Source organism: Phyllostomus discolor, chromosome 14, assembly GCF_004126475.2.
Source record: "Phyllostomus discolor isolate MPI-MPIP mPhyDis1 chromosome 14, mPhyDis1.pri.v3, whole genome shotgun sequence".
NCBI lineage: Eukaryota > Metazoa > Chordata > Mammalia > Chiroptera > Phyllostomidae > Phyllostomus > Phyllostomus discolor.
Genome location: NC_040916.2, coordinates 23,225,376 through 23,247,699, shown reverse-complemented (window position 1 = coordinate 23,247,699; position 22,324 = coordinate 23,225,376). Strand labels below are relative to the sequence as shown.

The 22,324-nt window shown below is 42.4% G+C and overlaps 1 protein-coding gene across 1 annotated transcript; it reads left to right on the top strand.

Annotated features, from left to right (window-relative positions):
- The first annotated feature begins 1,752 nt into the window (after positions 1–1,752).
- Positions 1,753–22,276, top strand: FMO2 (flavin containing dimethylaniline monoxygenase 2). Its single transcript, XM_028530692.2, has 9 exons — positions 1,753–2,024; positions 2,335–2,500; positions 7,613–7,801; positions 10,178–10,340; positions 10,924–11,066; positions 13,097–13,296; positions 14,529–14,884; positions 17,345–17,417; positions 20,704–22,276. Exons 2-9 carry the CDS (start codon positions 2,369–2,371, stop codon positions 21,038–21,040), a joined length of 1,593 nt encoding a protein of 530 aa, XP_028386493.1. The 5' UTR covers positions 1,753–2,024; positions 2,335–2,368; the 3' UTR covers positions 21,041–22,276.
- The last annotated feature ends 48 nt before the right edge of the window (positions 22,277–22,324 follow it).

Here is a 22,324-nt window from a genome sequence, read left to right as displayed (position 1 = left end):
TGAGTAGCCTGTGCTTCAGAAACATGTTTCAGGATACGAGAGTCTCCTTCTGGGCCTAGCCGCAACAGGGGCGTGGGGTCTTCCCCAACCAAGGCTCTGGTGGAAGTGTGGCTAGGTGCAGTGAGACGCTTCAGACCCAGAGCACTTGAGCCAACTAGAAATTTCTTTGGCAAACTGACCCTGTTGATATCTTATGCAGGCAAATGGACAATATTAACTTCCATCAAACTGAATTAGATAGAATGTTACTTAAAAGCTGTGTACTTGGTCCTGTATAGTAAACAGACATAAGTATGTCCCTTTCCCTCATCTTCACCAATTATGTAAAATAAGATGAGAACAAAAGAACACTGAGGACTGACAAGAGGCTTCTTAAAGGGCTCTTCTCTGTTGTGGTTGGGCACTTAGCTGGACCACCTCTGAAATCCTTGTTTGCGTGTATGTGAATGTGTATAGCGTGCAGATGTGTGGGTGTGTTTGGAACTGAATGTAGGTCACCGGTGGCAAACACAAGGCCCACCGGCCAAACCCAGCCCTCTACCTTGTTTAATCCAGCCCAGCACCTTGTTCCTACCCAGCGACTGAGCTCCTTGCCCCTGGCTAGGGAGTAGTTACATTCATATAATCCTAAAGTTACATTCAGCCCTTTGAAGGCAACTTCCGGGCTGATACGGCCTCCCAGTTAAAATGAGTTTGACACCCCTGATCCAGGGTAAGGACTATAGCGGGCAAACTCATTAACAAATTGAATATATAACACCTTTTTTACCAGGTCATTACCAATGATAATCCCTATTTTTAAATCATATTGGTCAAAAGGCTAACAGTTAAGAAACTGTTCTGTTTCAACTTATCAGAACCAAAAGAAACTATTATTTTTTTTAATTTCTAAAGTACAGTTGGAATATGATATTATATCAATTTAAGGTGTACAACATAGTAATTCAACATTTATATACCTTATGATATGATCAAAACAGTAAGTATAGTAACCATCTGTCACCATGCAAAGTTACTATAATATTATTGACTATATAACTTCTTCTGTATACTACATCCTGTGACATCTATTTTATGACTGAAACTTTGTACCTTATTCTCCTTCATATTTTTCACCAACACCCCCCACCCCCTCCCCTCTGGCAACTATCAGTTTATTCTCTGGATCTATGAGCCTGTATCTGTTTTGTTTTGTTTGTCCATTAGCTTTGTTTTTTTATCCACATATCAGTGAAATCATATACTTAGCATAATACCCTCTTGGCCCATCCATGCTTCAAATGGCAAGATGTCATTCCTGATAATGAAATATCTTTTTTATTGCTGAGTAATATTCCTATGTATGTATGTATGTGTGTGTGTGTGTCACATCTTCTGTGTCCATTTATCTAATGATGGACACTTGGGTTGCTTCCACATCTTGGCTATTGTAAATAATGCTGCAATAAATACAGGAATGCATATATCTTTTTGAACTAGCGTTTGACTTTTCTTCAGATACATACCCAGAAGTGGAATTGATGCGTCATATGGTAGTTCTATTTTTAGTTTTTTGAGGAACCTTCCTACTATTTTCCATAGTAGCTACACCAATTTGTAATCTTACCTACAATGCAAAGGGGTTTCCCTTATCTTAACATCTGTGCCAGTGCTCGCAACTCTTTGCTGTGTTGATGGTAGCCAATATGACAGGTGAGAGGTGATGATATTTCACTGTGGTTCTGCTTTAAATTTCTCTGAGGATCAGTGATATCTTTTCATGTGTCTGTTGACCAGTGCACGCATAACATGGTTACTGTAAAGACACTGTACCACTACCCCAGACCTCCAAATACAGGCTCCTAGCTTGATTTCATAACAACCACAGTCCTTGGAGCTTCAGGTACCAGAACGCTGGAGTGAGAAGCTCCGCCCTTTACTCACTGCCTCCTCCAGCATTTAAAACCCTCTGACTGCCTCCAAGCACACAACCCACAAAGCACACTGCTGTGGCAGACAGACTGCGCCAAAAGGCCTCAACAAAGGTAAGGAAGAGGCTGACGAGGAAACGCTCAGCTCTAAACTCTGAAACTCTCAACTCGGGTAAGTAACTGGGGATTTGGCTCATCTCCCTAGAACTACATCATTGATCACTTGGCTTTGCTAAATGGGTTGCATTTTAACTGTTAAACCAAGATTTTGTCAACAAGGCTTGCAGTAAAGCCCATGGCACTTTGGAAGTTGACTACTAAGGCATTTTATTACATTCCAGCTGGTCATTAAATTGCCACTGCCCTTTACAGCCCAATACTCGGGCACACCATACCATCTTCCTTTCTTTTTGCCCCACTGTAGCAGCACTGATTGATCAACTCTGTGACTGGGGACCATGGCAAAGACAGTGGCAGTGATTGGAGCCGGGGTCAGTGGCCTGATCTCTCTGAAGTGCTGTGTGGATGAGGGACTCCTGCCCACTTGCTTTGAGAGGACCGATGACATCGGAGGAGTGTGGAGGTTCAAAGTACGTGAACTCTTCTCATTTTGTGCACAGGTTGTGCTGCTCTTAGAGGGTGAATCGCAGTACAGCAGGGCTTGACTAGGGGCTCCCTGAGCCAGTCCGATCACATCTACTCCATGCAGCCAGGAGGGGCCAAGCACTCGACTGGGGCATGTCTCCCAGTCATCCCGTTCTAACCCAGATGGTAAAGCTGGGCACATCCAGAAGCTCTCCTTAGGGCTCTGTCTTGCAGCCCCTTATTTTTGTCATTCTCAAAGCAATATACCAATATTAGAGAGTATTTTTTATAATGTTTAATTTTATTCTTTTAAATATATTTTATTGGTTATGCTATTACAGTTGTCCCATTTTCCCCCCTTCACTCCCCTCCACCCTGCACACTCTCTCCTACCCACGTCCCCCCCCCCATTTAGTTCATGTCCATGGGTCATACTTTTAACTTCTTTAGCTTCTACATTTCCCACATTATTCTTACCCTCCCCCTGTCTATTTTCTACCTACCATCTGTGCTACTTATTCTCTGTACCTTTTCCCCCTCTCTCCTCCTCCCACTCCCTTGTTGATAACCCTCCATGTGATCTCCATTTCTGTGGTTCTGTTCCTGTTCTAGTTGTTTGCTTAGTTGGTTTTTTTTGCTTTTGTTTTTGTCTTGGGTATGGTTGTTAATAATTGTGAGTTTGCTGTCATTTTACTGTACATTTTTTTATATTCTTTTTCTTAGATAAGTCCCTTTAACATTTCATATAATAGGGGCTTGGCGATGATGAACTCCTTTAACTTGACCTTATCTGAGAAGTACTTTATCTGCCCTTCCATTCTAAATGAAAGCTTTGCTGGATAAAGCAATCTGGGTTGTATAGGTCCTTACCTTCCATGACTTGGAATACTTCTTTCCAGCCCCTCCTTGCCTGCCAGGTCTCTTTTGAGAAATCAGCTGACAGTCTGATGGGAACTGTCTCCTTATCTCTTGCTGCTTCCAGGATTCTCTCCTTCATTTTAATCTTGGCTAATGTAATTATGATGTGCCTTGGTGTGTTCCTCCTTAGGTCCAACTTCTTTGGGACTCTCTGAGCTTCCTGGAAGTCTATTTCCTTTGCCAGATTAGGGAAGTTCTCCTTTATTATTTGTTCAGATAACTTTTCCACTTGTTGCTCTTCCTCTTCTCCTTCTGGTACTCCTATAATTCGGATGTTGGAACATTTAAAGATGTCCTGGAGGTTCCTAAGCCTCTCCTCATTTTTTTGAATTCTTGTTTCTTCACTCTTTTCTGTTTGATTGTTTCTTTCTTCCTTCTGGTCCATTCCATTGATGTGAGTCCCAGTTTCCTTCCCATTGCTATTGGTTCCCTGTACATTTTCCTTTATTTCACTTAGCATAGCCTTCATTTTTTCATCTAATTTGCAACCAAATTCAACCAATTCTGTGAGCATCCTGATCACCAGTGCTTTGAACTGTGCATCTGATAGGTTGGCTATCTCTTTGTGGCTTAGTTGTATTTTTTTCTGGAGTTTTAATCTGTTATTTTGTTTGGGCCATTTTTTTTTTTTTGTCTTTACATACCTGTTACACAGGAGGGGCAGAGCCTTAGGTGTTCCCCATGGTGGGGCAATCCAGTTGCTGGGTTGTGATGCTATATGTGGGGCAGGGGTCCAAGAGGGAACAATGGCACTTGCTCCGCTCGCTGCCAGATTTCAGTCACTTCTCCTGCTTCCCCCAAGCAAACTGGGCCCTTCTGGTGCCGGTTCCTGGGTGGATGGGCTTGTGTATGTTCTAGGACCCTGTGGGTCTCTCCAAGGAACTCTCCTGTGAGGCTGGGAGTCTCTCCCGGTACCTCAACCCCCACAGGTGTTTTCAATTGGTGTCTTGAGGCTTTATTTCCCCATGCTGGAGCCCTGGGTTATGTGATCTGCCTCACTCCCCAGTTTCACCTGGTTTATCTGGGTGCAAATGTGGGACCGCCCTGTTCCACCAGCCACCTGTGCACCAAGCCCCTCCACAATCCGCCACCTTGCTGGGTCCACCAGCCACTACCCCGTGTGCCCAGGGTCCACCAGCTGCTGCTTTGCATGCCTGGGGTCCGCCAGCCACCGATTTTTTATTTTGCTATGACCTTTCTCCACCTGGCCTCCCAACTCCGCCCCTCCTACCAGTCTGGATGAATGTGTCTACTTTAACTGGTTGGTTGTCGGACTTCCATACAGTTCAATTTTTTGTCAGTACTAGTTGTTATTTTGTTTCTCAATTGTTGTTCTATCTTGGTTGTGTGAGGAGGCACAGTGTGTCTACCTACACCCCCATCTTGGCCAGAAGTCAGAATTTTCTATATTTTATCTGGTGTTGAAATTATTAATAAGCCCCATTTTACAGGGGGAACTGACTTATGTAACTTGGTCATGGTTAAAAAAAGCCATTAGAAGTCACAGAATTAGGGGGTCAACCCCCTGCAACTCCAGAGCCCTCATCTTTGACTCTGTTCTGCACTTCCTACAAAATCATCAGGTCCTGAGGAAAAAGTAGGGTGGGGTGTTTTGTTTTGTTGTGTTGTGTTGTGTTGCATTATGCTTTATGAAATATTTCTGACTCTGAGAACGTGGCTGGATGAGAAACTCAGACATTCAGCCTTGCCGAGCATACTGGACCCAATCACACAGAGCCATCCCGAAAGAGTTTACACCATCCGTTTGACTCTAGGATTACATAATTTGAAGCAAATGTTTGAAAAAAGAAGTACCACGATTTATTATTTGCCCAGAGTTCAGATCAGTATATCTTTGTATATGACACAGAAGCCACTTCATGTTTTAATACAAACTCTCTTCGCATCCTAATATTTAACATACAGTAACACCACCACCACACCAAACTCTAATCACCTAGAAAGATGGCATACCAATAATCTGACTAGTTTTTACCAAACCACTTGAAACTGCAACAAAGTTATTATCTGAGCCTTGATTCTGGAACTGAATATATTTTAGAAGATCAAACATTTTGGCAAAAATAACCTAGGAACTATAAACACATTACTCATGAAAAAAGGTCTCTGACCACTGGCCTGAGTCGGCCTGAGAGGGTGGGTGGGTGGATAAATGGGTGGGTTGGTGGGAAGACGGAGGGAGAAGGAAGGTGTGAGGGGAGGGAGGAGGGTCTTTACAGGCTTAGACTGACACTCAGCAAGACTCTACATATCATTCCTAAATGACACGACCTGAGAGCAAATACTGTTTTAGCTCTGGTGACTCGTGTGGATACTAATAATCTCTGTGAAACACAATACATATAAAGGGCATTCTATGCATAAAAGAGGCAAGGTCCCACAATTTACTCTTTGAAATTGAGAAACAGAATGAAGAAATAAAGTGGAGCCACTACAGCCAAGCTGCTAAGTCACCATGGTCGAGTCAGTCGAGGAATGAGGAAATGATTCTACTTTACTTGGACTGGCCTGGGAACTTAAACTTTTGAACTTTCCAGTCCTGCATGAATGCCTGCATATAGATTAAACCTCCAGACGATCCTAAAGGACTAAGGAAAGAATGGCCAGTTGGCACCCAGTAGCTCAGGTGGATAAAGCATCATCCTGTAACCAAAAGGTTGCAGATTCAATTCCTGGTCAGGGCATATACCCAGGTTGCAGGTTTGATCCCTAGCTGGGGTGTATATGGGAGGCAACTGATTTGTTTCTTTCTCACATCACTGTTTCTCTCTCTCTCTCCATCTCAAATCGCTAAATATGTCCTTGGGTGAGGATTTAAAAAGAAAGAGAAATCGAAAACGACTTCTTATACAGAAAATGCCAGAAAACTCAGGTGTGACAGTGAGTGTGGCTGTGTCAGTCCTGGGGTGTCCTAGCAGCTCCCCCAGCACCTTTCCTACACCGCAGTGAGCAGTGAACTGTAACTCAGGCTCACAGCTTCCTCGGTGACAACAGGCACTACCACTGGGCAGCTGGCACACCCCTCTTCTACAGCTGAAGGGACTGATCTGGTCCAGGCTCACACAGCCTGAAAGCGGCAGATTTAAGCCTGTGTCTAACTGCCAAGACCAGGCTCCTTCTGCTAGTCTGGGCAGCCTCTCTCAGTGCCGCCAAAAATCTAAGGAGCCTTGATCTAAAGATTGGCAGGAAAGTAATGACTGTTCTATGAATAAGGATGAGAGAGGAACACGCACAATTGATTTATTGTGGTCATGCAATTACAGTTGAATATTTATTTTCCTTTATTTACTATTCTGTGGAAGACACTATAGTGCCATTTATATAAAATAAAGTCATTTATTTAAATTAATTAACTTTACATTTCTTTATACCTCACCCTAATGCTGAGTCATAACAGCAATTGCTATGTGCCTGGATTTACCTTAGTCTCTATTAGTCTGAAGTATCTATTAAGGACTTCTTGGTTGGCATAATTTAAATTTTCTTATAAAAGCCCCTTTAATAACATGCTAATTTCAGGGACATTGAATCACTCATCCTTAGTTCTCACCATGATTTAACACAAAAGACATTACCATTAGGCAGAGCACTTCTTGTAGAGGAAATTATAAACTCAACCATAGTGTGTACTGCCTCTGTTTCCACTAAAGCATACTTGGTAACATCTAAAGTCAAGTTTAAGGTTCAACAGGTGTTGGTGCCGTTCACCTTTATTGCTTAAGGAAGGTTGATTGCCAAGAAGCATAGAGCGAAGGGAGAGGATTCCAACAAAGTTGTGAAAACTCCCTGGCCCCCAAAGGACTCATTTTAATTGAAATTCACCATTATGCTCTCTAACCAGTGTCCAAGGGTTTATTAAAGGGGTGGAAGGTGGGTATAGCCTCCCCAGGGGGAATTCCAGAAGGGGCTGGTTGTAGCAATGACCAACATTAAGAAAGTAGAGACCTGTGGTACTAAACATGGCCAAAGGAGAGTGGTTCCCACTCCCCAGCCCCTCTATGGTAACAGCCCCTCTGGGGGTCACCCTGCAAGGCCCCACATAGGCCCTGCCACATGGGGTGACGATCGTGTACACTGTGCCAGAGGGGACCACCTCACCCAGGGGTTAGATTTAGAAGAAGAGTAGGGGCCAAGGGATTTGTTTAATGCATGATTATCACTTTTATTTGATCTTTTAGGAAAATGTGGAAGATGGGCAACCGAGTATCTATCAATCTGTCATCACCAGCACGAGCAAAGAAATGTCCTGTTTCAGTGACTTTCCAATGCCTGAAGATTTTCCAAACTTTCTGCCCAATTCGAAGCTCCTGGAGTATTTCAGGATCTTTGCTAAGAAGTTTGATCTTCTAAAATACATTCAGTTCCAGGTATTACATTCTGGGGGGAATAGTTTTCTCTGCATTAGAACAGATCACATTTAAATAAGAAGTTCCTCTGATAATGAAAGAAATTATGAATAAAAGAAAGTTTTCCAATCCAATTCTTTGCCGAAAGATAAGGGCATGATAGAAAACCCAAAGAGAATGTCATTGCACTGACATTATAAATTGTATACATTGACAGAAGAGGAAAACCACCTGTTAAGAGTAAAGGTCTGAATGATGATATTGATGGTGAAACTGCCTTTAAACTCATATTTACAACCACAGAAGAGTCCTAACCTCACTTCCCTTAAAAAACCCATATGTAAACTATCAAACTTCTATTTCACTTTTTTAAATAAACATGAGTCAACAATTTTATTTGACTCATTATTAATGAGGGGCCAGTTTCTTACTTTCTCTGTGTAAATAGAACTTCTTAGAAAAACATGCAAAAGAAACTCACAGTTCTCCATTCATCTAAGATGCCCGTGGAAATTACATTGGCCTATTATTTTTTTCTGGTTGCAGTCTCTTGCACGGTAAAGATGTTCAGATCACTTTGAAATATAATTAGAACTATCATTCCTATGCTCCCTCAAAAACCAATCATCAGCAACAAAAAAAACTCACTTAACATGCTGAATTTGTATCAATAGCCTACACTCTATGAACTAGTAACTGTGCTTAGGAAATTTAAATTACACCTCTGAATAAATAACCCTTAGTGGAGTTTACTTTTTTAACACATATCAGTGTCTTTGTAATTTTAGTTCTGTTCCAGGTTTATACTATATTAATTTATAACAGCTGATTTTGGTGGCAATCTGTATTTGTTAAGTACCATTACAATGTCCAGTTCCACCTGATGTAGTTTTTCCCAAATCCCTGGTAGATCTATCCTATAAATGACAGATTCTTTATACCAGAAGCTTTTATAGGTCTTTGTCACTTAGTTATCACTATATTTAACAGATATATTACCCTCTTACAATATGTAATTCATATTCTCTATTCTTTTAAAGATCATGTGAGAGTTGCAAGAGAACTACTTCTGCTGTTTCCTATTTTACTGCTATAGTTGTTTCCTGGAGGGGTTAGAAAAACACACTCCTGTTTATTGGTCTCTGAGTTGGTATAAGCCGTAAGATGTTAGGGCTAACTCAAAATGTAAACAACTCTGTTGCATTTCTAATAACCTCCTGAGTAATAACTGAAGGTGTCAGTCCTCAAACAACATTTTTCTATTTTTTTAAAGATTCTATTTATTCATTTTTAGAGAGAGGGGAAGAGAAGGAGAAAGAGAGGGAGAGATATATCAATATCTGGTTGCTTCTCAAGCACCCTGTACTGGGGACCTGGCCTGCAACCCGAGCATGCGCCCTGACTAGGAGTTGAACTGGCGACCCTTTGGTTAGCAGCCCACACTCTACTGAGCTACACTAGCCAGGTCCTCAAACCACATTTTGAAAAGCAAGAATCCACAGTACTTCAGCTCACATACCACTATGGACTACAAATCAGAAATCTTTCCTCTCAGCTGAAAATGGCCAGACGTGTTACAGTACTTTCATAAGCTTTATAGTAACATTCCTTTTACAATTTTAAAGTTCAACAGCCTCAAACTTTACCAATGCAGCATTCTGAAAAATATCTGAAACTTTGAAAAGCAGGCCTCAGAGACCAAAAACACTTGCAAACAAGAGATGTATGTCATTCCTCTAAACATGAGGAAAGCTTTCTTCCATTTGGCATTGTTCCTTAAATGCAACACACCTATGACCTCCATGTACACTTTTGAAACTCACGGACCTCCAGACAGTGAGCTACATTTAAAAACAAATCAATGAAAAAATCAATTATTTCACCCAAATGAGATCATGACCAGCACTGCCATCCTGAAGTACCCTGATTTTAAAATACAAAACAGGAACCAGTACCATTGGGAGCGTGACAATATGCCAGGCACTATGCAAACTGCTTCCCAAACATCCTCTCTAATACATTGTCTGCACAGGAGTGGATTCATCAAGGGTCCTTGACAAACACTGATTGTGTCATCACTTGAATAATAAACGTGTGTTTATTATTATTACACCTTACCCAGAGCTTACCTTCCACCCGAGTCTTGCTTCAGTTCTTAGTCTGCTGAGCGGGTCTTTCGCACAAAGCAGCACATCCTTGGTAGGCAGCTCCCTGCCAAAAAAGAATGAGAAGGCCATGCTCAGCAGTCTGCACCTTAACTGGCTTGAAATGGAGTCAGGTAAAACCTAAAGAGCATCACACATTGCACTCTACCCATGCCCACGCTCCCAGCCACTGCACAAGGCCCCTCTCGTGCCAGATTCATTCTCAATGACACCTTCTCCATATTCGTTTAAGACAACTGTCCTCAGGGTGAAAAAACGCCCAGATTTCTCATCCTCTGGTCAATGGGAGGTCGTGACCGAGAGCAAAGGCAAGGAGCACAGTGCTGTCTTCGACGCAGTGATGGTTTGCAATGGCCACCACGTCTTCCCTCACATGCCGCTGGAGTCATTTCCAGGTGAGGCCCTGGGGTTCCCAGCTTTTCAGAGCAGCTGTCTAGGTACTTTATATGCAGTCTGGATTGACAGGCAGGATTAACTGTTACAATTGGGCACAGTACTAAGATAGGGAAAGGCCTAGAAAGACTCTGAACACCATCTTTGTTTCTGTTGACCTCTTTTGGTCTTTGTTACACAAGGAGTCCAACTAACCTCCTCCAAAGCCAGGATTTTAGAGAATTTTTACCCACATTGGTTCCTGCTAGAGAGGCCCTTTTAGCCATGTGTCCACCTTGGCCATCTTTTTATCCTGCCAAACACCTGTGACTTTGTTCTGTCCTTGTAAACCCTTTCTGCGGAACCATGCCCATGGACAGCTGGTGGGGAAGGTTCCTGGAAACTCTTCTGGCCCTGGACCATATGCTTAATGTAACTCTTCTCATATGGTTTACACTTTGAGTTTGTCAATTAGCCTCACTATTGGAACTCGCCTAAGAGAAGAGGCAAAACAAATGATTGACCTCAGGAAGGAAAAGCTGGCAATGCAGGTTTGTTGAAATCAACTTGACATGGTTAACAGACTTCTCTTTTTTTCCTCCTGAGGTATTGAGAGGTTCAAAGGCCAGTACTTTCATAGCCGCCAATACAAGCAACCCGAGGGATTTGAGGGGAAGCACATCCTGGTGATTGGACTGGGAAACTCAGCCACAGACATTGCCGTGGAGCTGAGCAAGAAGGCTGCTCAGGTGCAGTGCCTTCTGCTTGCCTTGTACCATGGAGGAGAGGAAAGGGGTGGGGCACACTGGAGAATCTGAGCTGTACACTCATGGCTCCATTACTCATTAATTGGTTGATTGATTATTTACTTGCTTGCTTGCTTGGGTACTCAGTTGCTCCATAAAGTACCATAGAAAATTCCTGGTGCCAAGAAGCCAGAATTTACCTCCCAGCTCTGTCTCTGTCAGCTGTGTAGCCTAGACTGTCCCATTTTACTTCTCTGGGATACGGTTCTTTGAGTCTGAAAATGGGAAGTTTGGACCAGATGACATCCTTGTTTCCACCCATGCGCCTTAGTGAGAAGTTGACCCATTCATGTATTACATAAAGGTAGGAGGGTTCATTTAGAAATTTAGTGCACATTTTAGTTATATTTGAAATATACATAGCCCTCAATTATCCAGGGATCATGACAAGAAAGAGTAAATAGACAGTAAGACTCCCAACCAAGATCATAGACATTTAGGTGCACACTGAGGCCGTCCAACCACTGTCATCTCTGCACCTGCTCAAGAGTGACACAGTGAGCTGTCGAGGCATCGAGCCTTGCAGCAGTTGATAATGTTGACAGCAATGGTTAGGAATAGCAGAAACTAAATCCCTTTTTGGCAGAACACACCAAGGCAAAGATGGGAAATAGCTAGGGTTCCTTTATCCCCAAAGCATTCCCTCCCAACAGGGCCTGGACCCAGAAGCCCTATCGCTTGTACACTAGCCTCCTCTGCCTGGCTCCTTCTGGCTACACAGGACTTACTGGGCCCATGTCCACAACCAGAAAAACTGTCCTGCCCTGAGTCTCATACTTGGAGGGCTTGAGATACCAGCTAGCAAGTGTGATAAACAAAAATGGTGTGCCCTCGGCAGGTTAATGAAGGGCTTACACTGTAACCTGTCAAAGTCACCTATTGGTCAGTGCCAAGGAAGCAAGGGAGACACTCATGGAAATATTTAAGTATAATCTCTAATATGTAATCAAAGTATTGTCAAGTCCACATAAGGGCAGTCACAGGAAAATATTGGGATACAAATATGTTACCATACGCAGATCAACAATTTAACACTGGTGAGTATAGTTCCTACTTCACAAGCTGAGGAGTTGATGCCCTTCCCAGCAAAATCTGTCACCAAATTCTGGTTTATGCCTAATGTCTGGCATTCTATGAAACTCCTCCTCCTCCACCCTAAATTTGCAAAGTAATGATAACTAACAGACAATAGTTTAAGTACTTTATTTATATCACTTAATCTGCACAGTAATACCATGAGGCAGGTACTATTGTTGCCCCCATTTTGCAGAAAGAGAAACTGAGGCACAGGGAAGTTGAAATAACTTGCCCAAGGCAACATAGCCAGTACGAGGTATGGCTGGGATTCAAACCTAGGGAACAAGTTCTGGTGTCTTCAGAGTAAGCAAGGTAAAGAACACACTAGAAAGAAGACTCAGATGTGCATTTGAAGAGAATGGGAATCACAGTATAACTTTGGAATTTTAACACTTACAATACATAATAAATTTCTTTTAAGTGTGAGAGGAAGTTGACTCCCCTGGTTAGTCCCACTCTAGGGAAATACAGACCCACATGTGTACGCCTGTGTAGTCATTGGGTTGTCATTGCACATTTCCTAGGATTATAATTATTTGCCTTCAGTATAAAAGAAACTTGGGCAGGTGAAAAGGTGAGAAGAGGGAAAAAGCACCAAACTGCAACTGTAAACATGGTACGTTTTATGATTGGTGGGAGCCCAAAGATTTTCTCATGCTTTCATGAAAGTTCCTAAGACTGTTGTAGTCTTCCTCTACCTGTGTAAATACCACTGATATTTCTTTTATGTAAAATTGCTGCAGTGAAAACTGGAACCTACTTCACTTGGAAGTCAAGCATCTTTAAGACGAAGCAATACAGGAATTTCTGGGGCCAGATATGTGATATATCACCTATATGGGGGTTCCTCCCAAAAGGGACAGTGCCCTCACGTACCTTCCTTTTTGCTTTACCAGGTGTTCATCAGCACCAGGCAAGGTTCCTGGGTCATGAGCCGTATGTATGACCATGGCTATCCCTGGGACATGGTCTACCATACCCGGTTCAGCTCCATGCTCCGAAATGTCTTGCCGAGAACAGTTCTAAAGTGGATGTCAGAACGACAGATGAATCGGTGGTTCAACCATGAAAATTATGGCCTTGAGCCTCAAAACAAGTAAAGTTATTTTGCTTTTCTTATGGGATACTCATTGGCAAGTATGGTCATCAGAGGTGCCTCTCTTCACAAAGGGCCAAATTGCTAATGTGCTAGTTCAAGCTGCAGCCTAACAGTGTAGGTATCACGGGTGCTGCAGTTGGAAACACAAATGTGTTCTGTCTGTCTTCTAAAAGGTAAATACTTAAGAAGATCAAGTAGTAATGGGATGAGCTACTCCAAGAACAAGGTCATGGAAAGAATGTCCTAATCCTGAGAGCTGTCCACCACTGGAAGGACTGCTTTAGGGGACTGTGACCTTCCTTTCAGAGGATTGTGGTGGAAGCGTGTGTCTAGTTCTCCCTCTGATGACTCCTGCTTCACTGACTCTGTATAGCACGAGGGCTCTTCACATGGGCAGCTTTTGAGAACACACTCACTGTCTCCTTGCCAAAAAAAAAAATCTCTGTTCATCTCCAAGTCATACATCACTGACCTTATAAACACAGGCAAACATTATAGATGTTTTTCTTTAGTTGATAATGAGCTCCTTCCCTTTAAAAAAACACAGAGGAGTTTTAGAATCTTTCAACAAGGGCTACATGACTGCTGTATTCTGAGATCTGATACATGCGGCATGTATTACCTGGTATTATTTCTAAATGCTTCTTAAACCTCCAAGAAAGAGAATTTAAGAAATATAAGCAGACTTTGCTTCCTCATCCAGGCTATCACATACAGAGACTCAATGGATATTCGGCATTAACAAATGCCCCCAAATTTAATTCTACATATTAATTTTCACACTGATTCCTTACTAATTATCTAAACTAATGGGAAATTTAACACATTTTCTTTTTCTTGTTTATGATCAGATAAGTGGAACAGCAAGATGATCGAAGGTAGATAACAGAAAAGAATGGCAGAAACATCAGTGGGCTCTCAGCCGCTGGAGTACGCAGGGACTGACCACAGGCACTGGCGATTCCCCTAAGCCCTCGGAGATGCTTCCTTTTTTGAAACATCTTTTACCCTCATCACCTTCATGTTGTCCCTTTGTTGAGGGGAGAGACGTGTGACATGAAAATAAAGTCAAATAGTAAATTTGGGGGCAAGCCAACTAATCAAGTTAGAAAGTTTTATGGATATTGAAACAACCTCTTTATTTTTAGAGCCAAACCCATAAAACATCAAGTGGGTTCACAACTCCTCCTTAAATGTTCCTTCTAAGTGTTTTCTTCTGTGTGTTTCAGATACCTTATGAAAGCATCTGTAGTAAATGACCAACTACCAAGCCATATACTTTATGGAGCAATCAAGGTAAAATCAAGAGTGAAAGAGCTCACAGAAACGTCTGCCATCTTCGAGGATGGGACGGTGGAAGAGGACATTGATGTCATTGTCTTTGCAACAGGATATACAATCTCTTTTCCCTTCCTTGAAGATTCACTTGTTAAAGTAGAGAATAATATGGTCTCACTGTATAAGTACATGTTCCCTCCTCACCTGGAGAAGTCAACCCTTGCCTGCATAGGTCTCATCGAGCCCCTAGGTTGCATTTTCCCAACTGCTGAACTTCAAGCTCGTTGGGCAACTAGAGTTTTCAAAGGTAAGTGAGTGGCTGAGGGTTTCACACCTGGTGGAGCTGACTCAACAATGACTTTAGACAAGAAGGTTGCCAGTCTTGGCTGCTCTCCTAAAAAGTTAGTGGAGAAGTCACAAAGTAACAAAGATGCAATAATAACAAATGCCTTTAATCGCCCTTTAAAATATTAGAAAGCCATGAATTTTGATTGGCATAAACTGAAGAGCACATTATCCTTTATTTGAATCCTGAAAGAACCACTAAGCAGGCAACCACCTATGACCCCTGGTTTTACCTATACGATGTTTATGAATTCCTCAAAATAAGTGAAAATCAATAGATACAGGGCCTACTCCACACTTCATTCCCAATTAACTCTTGAAATCTAAGCAGTTGAATCTCACAGGTCCCTACAAAGTTCCAAAAGTATTGAAAAGTTTCTTCCTGACCATCTGTGTACCACTTTCTATACCTCAGAAGGCTTTTATCATCTCCTGACACCAGGGTCAATTCAGCTCAACCAAAAACAATGAATTGAATACTTAGCCTTGTGATGGATCCTGGTGGAACAGACAGAAATTTAAATAGATCATTAAAACATAATGAGACAGACACTTTGGTGGAGGGAAGCATGGAGTGAGTGGGAAGAAGAGAAAGGGTGCTCAGCAACAGCAGGGTGGAATAAGGGGAGGGCATGTGGCCAAGGAAAACTTCCCAGAGGACTGGGCCTCCCAAGCACATAAAAGTGAGTCGCTGGAGCCTGAACACAGGGGTATGAAGCCTGTGGAGAATTACAAGCTGTTTGACATTCCTAGAACATAGCATGTGAGGCAGAGAGGAGTGAGAGACTGTTCTTAGAGAACAAGGGGCCAGGACACAGGGACCACATAAGGCATGCCAAGGAACTTGGATAGAAAATGCAGACTGTCTCTTCCCAAATCCAGCCACACATAAAAATCACCTGGTGGGCTCAGGACCCTGATGAGGCCTGGTCTGAGGTCCTAGGATCTCCCTTTTAGAAAGTTCTTCACGGGTGGAAGGGGGTGGGGGTAAATGCAGACAACAGTAACTGAACAACAATAAAATAATGTTTTGTTTTGTTTTGTTTTGTTTTAAGAAAACTCTTCAGCCAGGGGAACAAGTGAAAGGTTATAAGGAACTGACATCAAATTGACAATTTTTAACACATTATTTCAACATTCGTGGGGAAGATACCATATTTTGCTGTGTATAACATGCACTTTTTTGCCCAAATTTTTTAGGGAAAAATAAGGATGCACATTATACAAGAGTATAATGATTACTTACCATGGGCATAATAATCCAATGTATAATGTGTACAAAAATGTAGGTGCACACTATACATGGCAAAAAGTATGTATGTAGACTACCAAAGAGAAAGTACTGGCATCTCAGAGACACGTGAGAAGGCAACTGCAGCAGTCTACAGTACATGTGCTGCAACCTGAGCCAGGTGGACAGGGCGGAGGAGAGTGTACGAATGTGAGAAGTCAGCAGGGCACAACGACTGGCTCAATGTGGGGAGATTAGAGGGGAATCGAGCATGGTGACCTGCCAATCTCTGGCCACAGAAACTGGGTGTGGGCAGCACTTTCATGAGTGGAGAGGGGGTGCGTGGGGGAACGGACAGGGAAGCTTCGGGGAAGAGCTCACTTTTGGACTTGTTGAATCTGAGATGTCAGATGACTAGCCACATCCAGTGGAAATGCGTCTGAAGCTCAAGGGACAAGGGGGATGGACAGAATCATAGCTCACGCAGATAACACTTGCGCCCATCTATTTCTCCACCCCTACTGCCCTGCCTTAGCTTACACCCCTCTGCCTCTCACCAAGTTTACTTCAGCAGCCTCTTTTCTTAAGATTTTATTTATTTATTCTTAGAGAGGGGAAGGAAGGAGAAAGAGGAGAAAAATATCAATGTGTGGTTGCCTCTCGAGCACCCCCTGCTGGGGACCTGGCCCTCAATGCAGGCTTGTGCCCTGACTGGTAATCCAACTGGGGACCCTTTGGTTTCCAGGCTGATGCTCTATCCACTGAGCCACACCAGCCAGGGCTGCTTCAGCAGCCTCTCAACTGGTCTTGCTGTCTTTACGCTCACATCCCTAGAGCACATTTTTCTAAGGCAAGTCTGATCTTGTCATCTCCTGCTGAAAACCTTCCATTGGCTTCCCATCATCTTCACAACACAGCTCAAGCTACTGGCATAGTTCCAACCCCTCGGGCTCATGTTCTCTCTCCAGCCTCAATCTCCCCTCCCCACCTCCAAATTCATGTTGTAGCCTGTGGCTAAAGGGTAGCTCCTCATAGGACCCGATGGGTAAGGTGCACCATGGAGTTCAACAGCAACAGCCCTGACTGGTATAACACGGTTAATGGCCAGAGTCTAATTGTAGGAACCAGCAACTGGATAAAGTGATGATATCGAATCAAACCCACTACTCAAACCAGCCTTTTATATTCTAGGCTTGTGTACCTTGCCCTCAGAGAAGACTATGATGGAAGACACTATCAAGAGGAACAAAAAAAGAATTGACCTGTAAGAATGTTTTCTTAATCTTTACCTAGAGCAGTGTTTCTCTAAGTATAGTGCTCTACCCACCTGTAAGAACTACCTAGCTGCTCGTTAAAAAATGCACATCCCAAGGGCACAGGTCACACCAACTGAATCGAAATCTCTGGATGAGACTGGACATTTGTATTTTTATATCCTTCCTAGGTGATTCTTATACATAGTAGTTTAACAAGCAACTACTGAAAGATAGAAATTTTACCAAACCAGAACATTTTTCCCTTGACTGAATTTCACTTCTGTTTTGTATGATGCCCATGTTAAATTCCCTATTTTCTCAGGCCACCCACACTCTGTGGTTAGATAGGGAATGGAATAGCAGTAATGGTAGTGACAGTAGCCTGACTATCTCTGGAAAGTTAGCCAAGGGACCTCCTATCCAAGTAAATCAGAAATAGGATTTATGACATAAAGGTCTATGATTTCTGCTTTGTGACTGAAGTGAAATGCAATTCAATCAAGATTGAGTGCCAAGGGCTTGCCTCCTTGCAAACCACATCAAAACAACAACTAAACTGTATAACCACCACTACCCAGAACTGACAGAAATTGAGCTGAATGGAAGTCCTACAACCACAGAATTAAAGAAATAACCACACTGAGATTGGTAGGAGGGGTGGAGATGCAGAATGGGCTGGTCCCACACCGAAGTGTGGTGGTTAAAATTTGGTAGGAATAACTTTGGAGTGAGGGGTCCCAGCCCCATACCAGGACCACCAGCCCAGGGATCCAGTGCCAGGAATAATAGTCCCCATACCTTCTGGCTGTAAAAGCCAGTGGGGATCGAGGTTGTGAAATACAAAAACTGCTGAAGTCCTAGGCAGTTCCTCTTAAAGATCCCACACATGGACTTACCCAGACTCTGTCTTTCTGAGCTCCAGCATGGTGCAGCAGCTTGAAAGACACCAGAGACATACAGGGGAAGGAAATGAATTGTCTGGCATCAGGGCAAGAGCTGGGAGGCAGCTTTCTCCCAGGCAGAAGTACTGGCAAAGGCCATTGTTCCTTTTCTGAGCCCACCCCCCCCACACACACACACAATGCTAGCAGGTGAGCAGCATGGCCTGACACTCCATCAAACTGGCTCACATGGATTGCCCACCCTAGTGATTTCCTGAAGCTCCATCCCACCCAAATTTTAGGCCCACCCAAGCTGTTTCCAGGGGCTTTTCCATACAAATGACTTCTCTTGGCTCATGCTTCATATTTTCCTAAATTCTCTCAGACAAGCAGCACTTGGCCTCAACAAGCCCCATGCCTCTCAAAAAGTGGTCCCAGCCCCAGAATTAGCAGCAGCCAGCCTTGGTTCACAGCTTGCCTCACTTGCGTATACCCAAGCCTAACACAAGGAAGTCATCTGCAGACTGCTCTGTAGCTTATTCCAGGTGGCCCTAGACAGAAAACACACAGTGGCTGACTATGGATGGCCTGCACATCCCAGGAACAAGCACAGAGAGGCTGCCAAAATGAGGAGACAAAGAAACATGGCCCAAATGAAAGAAGAGATCAAAACTCCAGAAAAAAGAACTACACAAAATGGAGACAAGCAATCTACTAGAGGCAGGGTTCAAAACAGTGGTTATAAGGATGCTCAGTGAACTTAGGGGAAGGGTAGGTGAACTCAGAGAGAACTTCAGTTGAATAAAAAAGGACATGGAAACCATAAAAAAGACTCAGTCAGAAATGAAGGATACACTAAATGAAATTAAGAACAATTTACAAGGAATCAACAGTAGAGTGGATAAAGCTGAGAATCAGATCAGCGGTTTGGAACATAAGGAAGCAAAAATCACCCAGTCAGGACAGAACAACAAGAAAAAAAATGATTCACAAAATGAATAGAGTGTGAGAAGCCTCTGGGACTTCAAGAGCAAAAACATTCACATCATGGGGATGCTGAAAGAAGAGAGAGAGCAAGAAACTGAAAACCTACTTGAAAAAATAATGACAGAAAACTTCCTGAACTTGGTGAAGGAAACAGACATACAAGCCCAGGAAGCACAGAGACCCCCAAACAAGGTGAACTCAAAGAGGGCCATACCAAGACACATAATAATTTAAATGTCCAAGGTTAAATAAGAGAGTATCTTAAAAGCAGCAAGAGAAAAGCAGTTAGTTACCTATAAGAGAGTTCCCATAAGACTATCAGCTGATTTCCTAAAAGACACTTTGCAGAACACAAGGGACTGGCAAGAAATATTCAGAGTGATGAAAAGCAACCTTACTCTACCACCTAGCAAAGCTATCATTTGGAATTGAAGGACAGATAAAGAGTTTCCCAAACAAGAAGCAATCTAAAGGAGTTTATCACCACCAAACCAGTGTTATATGAAATGTCAAAGGGTCTTCTTTAAGAAGATGGTCAAAAATATAAACAATAAAATGGCAATAAATACATATCTATCAATTGAATATAAAAATGAAATAAACAAGCAGAACAAAAACAAAATCATAGATTTAGAAAACATTTTGATGGCTGCCAGATGGGAGTGGGGTAATGGGGATAGATGAAAAAGGTGAAGGGATTAAGTACAAATTGGTAGTTACAGAATAGTCACAGGGATGTAAAGCACAGCATAGGGAATACAATAGCAAAACAATATATATGCATGACCCACGGACATGGACAATGTGGGGATTAACTAAAGGAGTGACAGGTCTGGGTGGTGGGGGAAAAGGGGAAATTATTGAGACAACTATAATAGCATAATCAATAAAATATAATTTATACACAAATATAAAAAAATTGGAATCACATCCCATTGAAAAGTTGACTTAGAGACTTCATCCCATGAAGGGGTTAGCTCATGTTCAAATTCTCGCTCTTCTGACATTTACCAAGTACCACATGCCAGCCAAAATACCAGGCACTTTGGTAATTTAACAAGCAAATTTTAAGTGTCTCCTCTGGGCAAGACACTGGGTAGGCTTCTATCTGTCTTCTCTCATGAATCTTGACAGCAATCCTGACTGGCTAGTACTTTGCTTTACCAAGCTGATAATGACCATGGTTGCAAATGTTGTCATGTTCCTGGAACTCCCATGTATTCATGGCTATTTATTTGACAGCCTACTGTCAATCTGAAATACAGAACTCCTAATGGGGTGAGCCAGCATTTTCCAGAGGAGAGTCACTAAAATTCATTGATTTGTTTGCTCATTACTTCACTCTTTCAATAGCTATTGAATGCCTAATGTTCTTACATAACTTAGAACACCTTGTGAATCTGCCCTTCTTATTTTCTTCACCAAGGTTTGGAAAGGGCCAGAGCCAGATTTTGCAGACCAACTACATCGACTACTTGGATGAGCTCGCCGCAGAGATAGGTGCCAAGCCAGACCTCCTCTCTCTCCTGTTCAGAGATCCTGAACTGGCTGTCAGACTCTATTTTGGACCCTGCAACTCCTACCAGTATCGCCTGGTGGGGCCTGGGCAATGGAAAGGAGCCAGGGGTGCCATCCTCTCCCAGAATCGAAGGGTACTGAAGCCTTTAAAGACGCGTACTCTGGAGCCGACATCTCAGTTCCCAGTTTCCTTCCTGTTGCTAATCTTGGGGCTTCTAGCTGTGGCTTTGGCCTTTTTGTTCTAACGTCAGTGGTACTAATCTGTCAGCTTTTGGCTTTATCATCAGTCAATACCTCTTAAAGAAAAAAAATAAAAAATAAAAATATTAAATCTATAGTCTAAGTTTTAGAGTTGAGAGGAAAAGAGGAAGAGAGGTGATTGTGGAGAATTAGCAGAATTAGGCCTATGTATAAAACCAAAACAATGTCATAAAATGTCTTTGCCACTTTATCACTCTTCCCTCAAGTTCACTAGACTCTCCAAAAAGGACAAAATACCATGTCTAAATAGTGTCACCAGCCCTGATGTAGGCAAGCTGTGTGGAAAACAGCAGAATTCCACAGAACAGCAGGCCCTACAGTTTAGATCAATAGAAACTTTAAGTTATGGGTAAATATTTAAACTCCTGTGCAATATTCTGAACTGTCTATCCAACCCTGTTTGGTGACAAAGTTCTCAGATATTAGGTCATGCTCCATTTGCTTAGTGGGGAATCACTCAAAAATACTGGAGAAAGAAAATGAAAGTAGACTTTAAAACTATGGAAATACTCAGACTTTTAGGGCCTCATACTGAAAGCTAAGTATTGCTTGTTTTTTTTATGTTTTATCACATTTCTTATCTTTTTCTCATACACTGACAGAAACACTGCTATAAAACAAAAATAAGCATTCCACAATGGCTGTCTACCACGTATTTAGTCCTTATCTAGACCAGACACTGTGCTCTGTGCACATCATATGCACTATTTCATTTCATGGTCACAACAGTTCCGGGAGATGGGTGTAGCTATTGTACCCATTTAGCAGAAAAGAAACTGAGACTTGGAGCAATTGGGTGACATGCACAAGACCATACAGCTGGTCTTGTGATGGAGCTGGGACCAGAACTCAGATGCGCCTGACTCTGGAGCTAACGATCATAACCGTGCCCCACAATATACTCAGTTACAAAAATCACTAGTAGTGATAAAGTACTGAGCAGTTTGTTTTATTTATAATCAGATAAATGTTACTTTAGGAGGATAGCACTCCTTGCAAATGTGATTGAGTTAACTGTATTTATAGTATTTGGTTTACAATTCAGCTAGGCCTAAGAAGCACTTGAAAGTATTCACCATGAAAAACATCTGTATGTAACATTTAAGATAGTCATTGACACTTTAGGAAAACAAGCACCGAGGAGGAAGGGTATATTTCCTAAGTAGAGGAAAAGCATTATGCTGATTGAGCCTTGTATTTAGTTCTACCTTCACAGACAACCAAGGCAAAAAGCTAACCCATATGAGTATTTGTCATCTGATAAAAAG